This window comes from Cyprinodon tularosa, unplaced genomic scaffold (assembly GCF_016077235.1).
Source record: "Cyprinodon tularosa strain WSP-4 unplaced genomic scaffold, ASM1607723v1 ctg633, whole genome shotgun sequence".
In the NCBI taxonomy this organism is placed as follows: domain Eukaryota; kingdom Metazoa; phylum Chordata; class Actinopteri; order Cyprinodontiformes; family Cyprinodontidae; genus Cyprinodon; species Cyprinodon tularosa.
Window position 1 is genome coordinate 36,442 of NW_024039378.1, and position 9,916 is coordinate 46,357.

The 9,916-nt window shown below is 36.1% G+C and overlaps 1 protein-coding gene across 1 annotated transcript; it reads left to right on the forward strand.

The window, feature by feature from the left end:
* Positions 1-1,963: 1,963 nt before the first annotated feature.
* LOC119798710 (ladderlectin-like) lies at positions 1,964-3,518 on the forward strand. Its single transcript, XM_038308277.1, has 5 exons — positions 1,964-2,108; positions 2,573-2,682; positions 2,775-2,909; positions 2,985-3,096; positions 3,253-3,518. Exons 1-5 carry the CDS (start codon positions 2,048-2,050, stop codon positions 3,321-3,323), a joined length of 489 nt encoding a protein of 162 aa, XP_038164205.1. The 5' UTR covers positions 1,964-2,047; the 3' UTR covers positions 3,324-3,518.
* Positions 3,519-9,916: the final 6,398 nt, after the last annotated feature.

The following is a 9,916-nucleotide window of genomic DNA, read 5'->3' on the forward strand; positions in this document are numbered from 1 at the left end:
AGCACTTCCAAAATCATTTGCTTTCATTTTTTTGTTTTTTGGTGGGGTTTTTTTTTGTTTTTCTTTATTTATTTTTTTTCCAATTTCTGACTATTATCCTAATATAAGCTAGCTTCAAACAAAAGCACAATTTCTAGTTCTTTGTTCAAACATTTGACCAAAAAAGGTTTTGACTTCTCCTATAGTGGATTTTTTCATTTCATCTGATCAAAGTAGATATGAAAAAAAAATGTTGCACATGCATTGTGCAAAAACTTTGCTAAAAAGGGGTAGCTAAAAGGCCCAAAAAATATTTGCACAGTCAGATGTGACTAGGTTATAAATGTATAATGCTGTGGTTTTGCTGGATCCTCTTTCTAAAACTTGTTTTAACAGGGGTTTTATCTTCATATCAGAGTATCTTAGAGTAACACATTTAGTAAGTGAAATGAAGACCTTGTTTCATCTGGCCGTACAAACAAAGCCTCTGAAAAAAACACATTAAAAGGAATATTTTGTCCCTAATTCTGTTTGCAACCTCACTTCTAATGATTTACTCTAACAGTGGAAAGTTCTTTTTTTTTTACATTTTTTATTTCTATTTCTCCCACATAAATTCTCAGTCATCCAGGTCATAGTCATTCCGTAAAAGTAAAAAAAAAAAAAAAAAAACACTGGACTTCCATTGTTAGCCTGTAATATCTGAAACCTGTGTATGATTCCGAAAGTTGGTCGTTAGAGGGGGGGATTGTTGTTAAAGGGGGGGATTGTCTCCTTTAATACCTAAAGCCTGTCTATGATTGTTAAGGGTCGGTTGTTAAGGAGGCATTGTTCACCAGCTGGAGCGGGGAGGTACTTTGTTCCTCTGTGATGGGGTGGGGGGTGTGGTGACATCTGGAAGGGATCATCTCTATAACTGAATTGTAAGTCTTTGGAAGCTGGAATCTGAGTCCACAGAGGCGGTGGACCCTTAACAATCATAGACAGGTTTCAGGTATTACAGGCTAACAATGGAACCAAACGGCCCACTCATCGGTTTCCATTTGCATGTTTTCCAGAAATACAAGGCCTTGTCTATATAAATACTCAAACTCACTGCAGATCCAGACATTTGAATTGAGAAAGATTCCAGGAGAGGTAGCGAAACGTCTTCAAGTCTTGGAAACCAAGTCCAGTGGATTTTTTATTTTTATTTTTTTTACTTTGACGGAATCCCACATAGATGTATCTGCTACTGTGAATTGGAAAATTGTGATTACTTGATATATTGCTCCAAAAATGTTACCATATTTGTTCACATTGCAAAATTATTTAGAGATAAAACTGACCCAAAATAGATTTGTGTCCTTAATACTGGATGGGTAATCAGTGCAGGCCTTCATCAGGATATTTTTTAGCTGAAGGAAAGGTTTGTATGTTTCATGAGGAGGTCAGCAGTCGTTCTTTATTTTCTTCCACTGCATACAGATTCCAAAAACTTTTATTCATATCCAAAATTCCTCCACATACTGTGATCTTCCAAAGATCCCTTAGGGGTTGCTAAATACTGCAAAGGTACATCATACATTTGAATTCCTATGTTGTTCTTGTTTTAAAGTTTTTATTTTGTCTGAAGACTTTTGATTCTGTTGCTCCTTTGGACATTACACTTTCAAGAAATAAACTCAGCTTCCATCTTTGTGTTTTAATCCTTCAAACCTCCACTCAACCTGACATAAGATGTCAAAGACGCATTTTGCATCTTTACAAATTCTGTAAAGAAAAATTATAAAATCAACAAAAGATATTTAGTAAAACTTTGCAGACTACTATCTGACAACCAGGAGAAATAAAATAAATAAATAAATAAAAAAAATAAAACCTCTTATATCAACATATATAAACAGATTGAAAACATTTTTTGTTTGACAGTCACACCTTCTTAATAATTTTTCATAAGTAGTAAGCTGAGACATCAGAACTAATATAAAGAGGAAGAACAGAACTTACTTCTAACATACATTCTGACTTTCCTCCCTTCCCCATAACAAGTTCTTTTTTCAAGCTATCATCATCTAAAACCTGCAGGATGAAGATCTTGTATTTTTCAGCATTTATGTTTGCTATGATTGCGCTGACTAATGCCCTCGGTGAGTTTTGTACGAAATGTATATTTTTAATGACCATTGCTAATTAAATTAAATTACATATTTGTTTACAAGAGCCACATTTTAACTTGGCATTCTCGTAAAATATGACAAATTATCAATGAATTGAAATTGTATTCATTAATTTAGAAAGATTATGAAAATTATTGTAATTAACAGCAGCACTTTTTCCAATTACTGTTTAAACTCTCTGTTTCTTCCACATGCACAACTGGATGATTATAAGACAGGTCAGTGTATTAACATAATTATTATTGCTCATTTTCTTCATCTTGATATATTAAACATGCTCGGAAATAATATTAATTTATGCTTTCTTGAAAGTTTGTATGTATGATATGTACTTGGAAAAGGCATATTTCAGCCTTTCCTTAATATGCAAATAATTTGTAAATAACTTAATGAAGAATCTAACAGAAGTCCTCATATTAACTGCTGGTTCTCAGCAAAGAGTGATCTGGTGAAAAGGTCTGCCCGGTGTTCTCCTGGTTGGACTCCGTTCAACGGGCGCTGCTTCCGCTACATTCCAAGGCCCATGAGTTGGGCAAAAGCTGAGGTTACAAAATACCTTTAATTCAGCTGATTATTCACTTTTTCTAAGTAGATGTTACAGAAATATGTCACTTCTTTTTTAAATGCCATGTGTAGAGAAATTGTGTGTCCATGAGGGGAAACCTGGCATCGGTTCATGACATTGAGGAGTACCATGAGATCCAGAGGCTGATCATGACTTCTAGCCATGAGTATAAAGAGACCTGGATTGGAGGCACTGATGCACAAGAGGTATTTTATTTAACACAACAGTTTATTCTTCTATATTTTACTTACCCTCCTATAAAATTCTTTTTGATTTTACAGGCGAATCAGTGGTTTTGGAGTGACGGTACTCGTTTCCTCTTTACCAACTGGTGTTCTGGAGAGCCTAATAACACACATGGAGTGCAGCGTTGCCTTCAAATCAACTATGGATGTAAGATTATGTTTAACTTGATTAAAATGTGTTATTTGGATTTGCGTCCATAGGTATGTTGTTGTTTATGACATTTAATATTATTTAGTTAAAGGGTTGTATCATCAACTTAATCCTTTTGAATAAAAGTTACAATTCTCCTTTTTTTTAATGCAGATCAGAAGTGCTGGGATGACTTTGAGTGCTTCTTCCCTAAACCATCTGTCTGTGCCAGGAAAGGCTACTGAACAGTCTTTAATTCTATCCTTTATTCTATCACTGTTAAACAACTTATGAAAACAAAAGAGTTGCAACATTTACTGATTTACCATTAATTCTTTGGACTTCTTCCTAATTAAATATCCTGAATTTGTTGTGGAAGTCTGCTTTAACCGCTGCTTTATTCTGTAGAAAATAAAACGCTCCAGCAAAAAGATGAAAAATGGTTGTTTTTTGTTTTTACATTGAAACATTTGCTCTCTCCAGGTACTTTCCAGGTACAGTCCAAAAACATGACTGTAATTGGCTTCTCTGAATTCCCCTTAGGTGTGAGTTTGTGTGAAAGGTTGTTTTGTCCTGTTTGACTTTGTGTTGCCCTACGATGGACTGGCGACCTGTCCAGGGTGTACCCAGCCTCTCAGCTGGAGATAGATGCCAACACCCCTCACAACCCCATTCGAGATAAACATGACGGAAAATAGATGGATGGCGAAAGATAAGCTTTATTCTGAAAAGCTGAACTATGACTTCTTTTTTTCTATCATGTTTAAAAACTAAAACAAAAAAGGAAATGCTACACACCATGTCATGCTTAAACCAAGTCGAACTTGTGGTCTGCTTTGTCATCATTCAATTCAAATGAGATCAAACTTGATAAAATCAGAAAATACTTCATTTGAGTTTATCGTTTATCAGCATTTCAAATCTCCATAAAACCAAATGAAAGAATAATTCATTTTTTAACACTGTTTTCTGGTCTCAGCTTAAATAAACTTGGTGTTACTGTTCAAACCACAGGCATTTGACATAGTGTCACTTTCCATAATTGTTGTTTATGCATCACACCCTGGTGCACAAACTGCAAAAAAAAAAAAAAAAGAAGAAATGTGAGTGTCAAAACTGTTGAGAGAATCAACCCAGATGATATTTTCAGGAAACTACAGGTCAGCCAAGCTACCCTGAAGGATGTTGCCGTCCATAAACAAAGCAATCTTTTTGCTCGCATCTGGAAGGTGCTGCAAAGCAGACAAATGCCATTACCCAAAACAGTAAAATACTTTTTATAGGCATGCTCCCTGTCACTAACTTAAGTCTCCTGAATAACCTTCATCTTACCAAACAATTTTAAATTTAATAAAATTATTGTTAATATCTTTTATAATGTGAGATCACAAAAAAGTGTGCCATGTATGACTGTTGGAACAAATGTAAATAATAATTTTTCTAATACCTTTTATCCTTTTATACTGAATATCTATTTATTTCCCTTAAAGACTGTAATGCCTTTGTACTAATTTCTGTTTGTAGATGCTAAGAGGGACTGACCTTGGAAAAGACTCATACTAGGTTGTTGTTTAGTGAGTTGAAGCAGGGGCAACAACCTGCAGGTATCTCCTCACTCTACACAAGTGCAAAATATATAATGTGCCCTTTAAAGGGTTGATTTGGCTTATGTTAGCTCTTTCACACTGTTGAGGAAACAGACAGGCTCTGTTACTCTACAATGAACCAGTTAAATATGCACATACACCCGAGAAAAAAGCAAAATTCCCCATGACAATGCTCTCCGAAGTGTGTTATAAGTGCCATTATTCATATTGACATGAGTCCTGGATTTGCCTGAGCTGAAAGGCCACTCAGAGAGAATGAAGCCAAATCATTAAAAGCATCATCAAAGGACAAGATTTGCAAATTGTATCTTTGGAAAAGATAACAGAACAAATTGGGTGAATCTTAACTTATCTTAAATAGGGCACATTTGAGGTATTTCAGATTGCTCTTAGCTTAAAAATCATCCTTAAGTTTGCAGTTAATCATATTTTCTATGTACTCTGACCCTAAAAAACAAACAGCAGACACTCTTGACCATGGGCCAAATTCACAACAGGTTTAACAGACTCAGACTCAAATCTTCAGTGCTTATTGGCCGACCCTAAGGTTAGTAAAAAAATAACAAAACAAAATTATAGTAGTAAAAATTAAGTTTCCGATACCAACAAAATGTTTACACATTTTAAGTGTCCATTTTCACATTTGCCCACATGGTTTTCAACTGACAGTCCCTTAGACATGTACAGTTGTGCTTGAAAGTTTACACACCCATTAAATAAAATGATAAATTCACATTAGTATTTCAAATAACACAAAACTGAAAAAGAAATATTATTCATTGTTAAAATGTATCTTAATTTACTAAAGTGGATATGATTTCCCATTTATGAAAAATATAAACAAACACATTTTGCTTTGCATTAAATAGTTTTCTTTATTATTTTCATTCTTGGGAACTCGCAAAATCCTGTTTTATTTTTTGCTTGTGTGATCTTTTTTTCAATTTTAACTATTTTCCCCATGTACTAAACACCAACATTTCGAGTTCCTCTTTCAAACACTTGTCCCAAAAAGTTATTTTCCTTAAATAGAAATGTTTTAGTTAATCTAAATAAGGAAATAATGGAGAAAAAAAAACATGGATTTGTCAAAAAAAAGGGGGTAACTATAAAGCCAAAAAGTTAGAGAATAAGATGTGACAAGTTATGCAATTTTTTTTTGCTAGTTCCTCTTTTTGCTTTCTAAAAACACTTTAAAAAGGGGTGTTGTCTTGATACTGGAGTATCTTAAAATACCACAGTTAGATGGTTGTAATAATTGTTCATATACAGAAATGAAATAAAGACCTATATATATATATATATATATATATATATATTAGTGCTGTCAAAATTATCGCGTTATTATCGCGTTAACGCGAGGCCATTTTAATGGCGATAATTTTTTTAACGTGAGATTAACGCTATGTGGTTTTATGGTACAATTTTCCAAGTACATCCCGCTGCAGCCTGCGGGAAGGCGGGGCTATTTTCCCCCAGTGTATGCATTTTCCATAGGCTTCGAGAGCGGAGCTCCTCAAGGGAAAAAGACTCTCATACACTGGGTGACGCTAGTGCCTTTTCTTTAAGCCACACCACCAACAAACAAGTTGAGTGTCTGGTAACTAGTAGCAACCTGAAATACGCTGAGAAAACTGATTACTGAGGTGAAATGGAATCTGCTACGGCACTCTTGCTGTCTGTGTACGCCACAGGTCGGTATTGTGTGTGTGTGTGTGTGTGTGTGTGTGTGTGTGTGGGGGGGTGTGTGTTCTCATTTTTGTTAAGAGGCTGAAAAGTAACTTTCTAGAGCATAGACTACCTCCATCTAGTGATGTCGGTCTATTGATTTTGATGTATTGATTGAAAATTGTTCATTATTATCTTGGTTAATTAACATCTAATGTTAACTGTACTACATTTTATAGCAGTAAGGTAAAATGCTTGTCTTTGTTCAAAAGACTGTATTAACTGTAAAGACTGTCTTTTACATCAGCCTGTTTTTAGGGCCTATTTTTTGGCTACATATTTGTTATTTTTTGCTACATGCCTCCCCATCTTCTTGCCATATGTTTCTATGGCATAAATCAGTGTCTGTGACCTGTTTTCATTTTAAAAAAAGAACATTGACACAAACCTAGCCTGTATGTATTTTTTGTATGTCATCGAGAGTATTTAAATGATTTTCAATCAGAAAAAAAATTTGCGATTAAAATGCGATTAATCGCGAGTTAACTCAGGCATTGATGCGATTAATCGCAATTAAAAAAATTTAATCGATTGACAGCACTAATATATATATACCGTAAATTCTCTAATATAGGCCCGGGCCTTTATTTCACTCAAGTGCATCGCGGTCCAGGCCTTTATTGGATAGAGGCCAGAATTAGAGACAGGCCTCTATTGCTATTTGAGCAAAACAGACTACCAGTGGAATGAATAAAAATGAGATTTTGTGTCTTTTTGAACCTATAAAACACTAGGTTCATTTATTGAAAAAGTACAGTTACCATGTCTCGCTTGGTTTGAAGTAAAAAAAAAAAAATCCTCCAATTCTGTTTAATTCTCCTCCTCAGTTTTTCTCCTCCTCTTCATCTCTCCCTTTAATCTCCTCATCACTCGCGCTCCTCCTGTTCTGCTGCGTGTCTGTTCTCTTCCTCGCGCAGACGGGCAGCAGTCAGGGCCTGTCGTCTAGCTGCGCAGGGCTGTGGTACTTGTATGTTACTTACTACCACAAGTATAATGTTGAGGTATGCCCAGGAAAAACGTTTATAGCCCCGGCCTGTATTAGAGACCGGCCATTATTTACCTCCTCTGACAGCGAGACCGGCCATTATTAGAGACCCGGCCGCTATTGGAATACAGGCCAATATTAGAGAATTTACGGTATATAAGGTGGGGGGGAGCTGGTTGACCTTTGATGACCTCTAGAAACAATTCTTTATATCTTTAAAATGATAGAGGCACAACCGAACATTTTTGCTGCGCAAACCAGCACAAACATAGCACTAACATTTGACACCAATTTTGTGTGATTTGACGAAGGTGGGGGGGGGGTGTTCTTCACTCAGGTCTAACACGCAAATAAATAGGAGAAAACTGGGGTGAAAAAAACGGCAGCTCTCTTCTAAAACAAAACCATCTGAACAGATTTACTTAGAAGCAAAGTAACTCATGAAGCTCATAAAATGCTACAAACAAACAATTCAATTCAGTTTATTTCTATAGCGCCAATTCACAACACGTCATCTCAAGGCACTTTACAGTTCACCAGATCATACAGTCAAATTGATACAGTTTTCTATCTAAGGAAAACCAGTTGATTGCATCGACTCATTTACTCAAATGTAATCCCTCACACTAAGCATGCTTGTAGCGACAGTGGAGAGGAAAAACTCCCTTTTAACAGGAAGAAACCTTCAGCAGAAGAAACCTGCCACACACCTCTCTGGTGTATGGCAGACAAACTGCCCAGAGGCCCTGAAGTACAGCTTCATAGGCCTTGAATCATGTGCAGGTGACTGCTGATTGGGCTCAGACTCAGGAAACGGCACCCAATTTAGAGGCAGAACCTAAAACACAACTAGGTGTTACTAGGCTAAAAAAAAAACAAAATTACATCCATCTCAAGTAATGTAACAATATGGAGAAATATCTTTATACATGTGTGTGTATGTCTCTCTCTCTCTACACAAACGCACACATGTAATGGTTATAAAAGGGATTTATGATAGAGAAAGAAAATGTGAGCAAAATCATATTTTTGTATTATCATTTAGCAAAAATTTATTTATCTTTGATGCTGTTAGCATATGAGATCTGGAAATCTGCAGTGATGGGAGTAACGGTGTTAGTAATTCTGTTACTTTTTTGAGTAACCAGTAGGACTCGTGGGCGCCATGTCATGAGAGAGGGGAGGATGAGATAGGCTGATGTATAGTGAGATTACTTCTGTCAGTTGTGTAGGTGGGTGTTTGTCCCGAGTGTTCTCTTTTCAGGTAAAAGAACCAGAGTTATAGAGCTTCAAGGTGCATTCACAGAGCTTATCTTTAACAGAATTCATGTTTATTTTTATTTGAAACAACACATTTGCGATGTTTTCACATCTTCTTGACCTCGATTTGGCATTTGAAAGCAATTTGTCCGAGTTCTTTTGAATGGCACACAAAGACGCCATAGATACTCTTCCTAGTTGGATGTTCATGTTCGACAGAATATGTTTTGACTCCAACTTTTGTTTCTCCTGACAGAGGAATTAAAGCTACAGTGTGTAATTTTCAGCGACATCTAACGTCCAGACTGCAGACCGCAGCAACATGGACATCTCCCCCCCACCGCTTCTCCCCCCCAACAGTACGGCGAGCGTTACGGGACAAAATGTCTTCCACGACGTCCGCATCACCTACCTTCTCAAGTGATGAGGTTTGTTTACATAGATAATTTTACAGATAGTATTTCATTAGTCTGTGTGTTCAGTACCGTCTCAGTTCATCTCTCTCAACTTGCCGTAGTTACTTTCGAGCGTAATGGGCGATCTCGCAATCGCTAGTTTGTTGGCTCTGCGCTGCCGTAGCGCAAAGATGTCTGCCTCCATGGCTGCGAGACCCGCTCCTATGTAATTATAAATAACAAATTCTAAGGCAAATGTAAATGAATAATTGTTGGTGTAACATAAAATGAAAGACATTTTAGAGCAGAATTACCTTCTTCCTTTTAGTGTAGTTTCAGACTTCAGCCTCAGCTTTTCTGTCTGGAAGTGGTGATCAGCTCCAAAACCAAACCTTTTTATATTGTTACTACCAGGAACTGGACCCTAAAATGATAGCTTTTCCAAACATGCAAAAAAAAAAAACTCAAACATATGAAATGACCCATGTTCGTTATAGTGTTACATGTGTGTATCGTATAACATGAGTCTATATGTTGTTTCAGTTTGACATTGTGTGTTCAAGAAGGGAGACAATTGAAGGTCACTCTTCCTTCTCAGTTGTCAAAACCATTGTTTTAGTTTTATTGTTAATTAAGTCTAAAATACGTATTATAATGAGTATTCTTTCAATTGTAGAAGCTGAAATCTCTGAAACAAAAACAACAAATCATTGCCAGGTTTATACATTTATACACTTTAGGTATTCACAACAATCAGCATAAGATTATTAAAGCTAGAGTTTAACTTTACAATATCTTTAACCTTTTCAAGAAGGGACCTGCAGACATTTCAAAAGCATCAGGTCCAAGAATATACATTACAA

Coding starts and splice junctions, on each gene's coding strand:
- LOC119798710 (XM_038308277.1), top strand. CDS start 2,048: ATGAAGATCTTGTATTTTTCAGCATTTATGTTTGCTATGATTGCGCTG. Junction 2,109..2,572: donor TGCGCTGACTAATGCCCTCG/GTGAGTTTTGTA, acceptor GCTGGTTCTCAG/CAAAGAGTGATCTGGTGAAA. Junction 3,097..3,252: donor CCTTCAAATCAACTATGGAT/GTAAGATTATGT, acceptor TTTTTAATGCAG/ATCAGAAGTGCTGGGATGAC.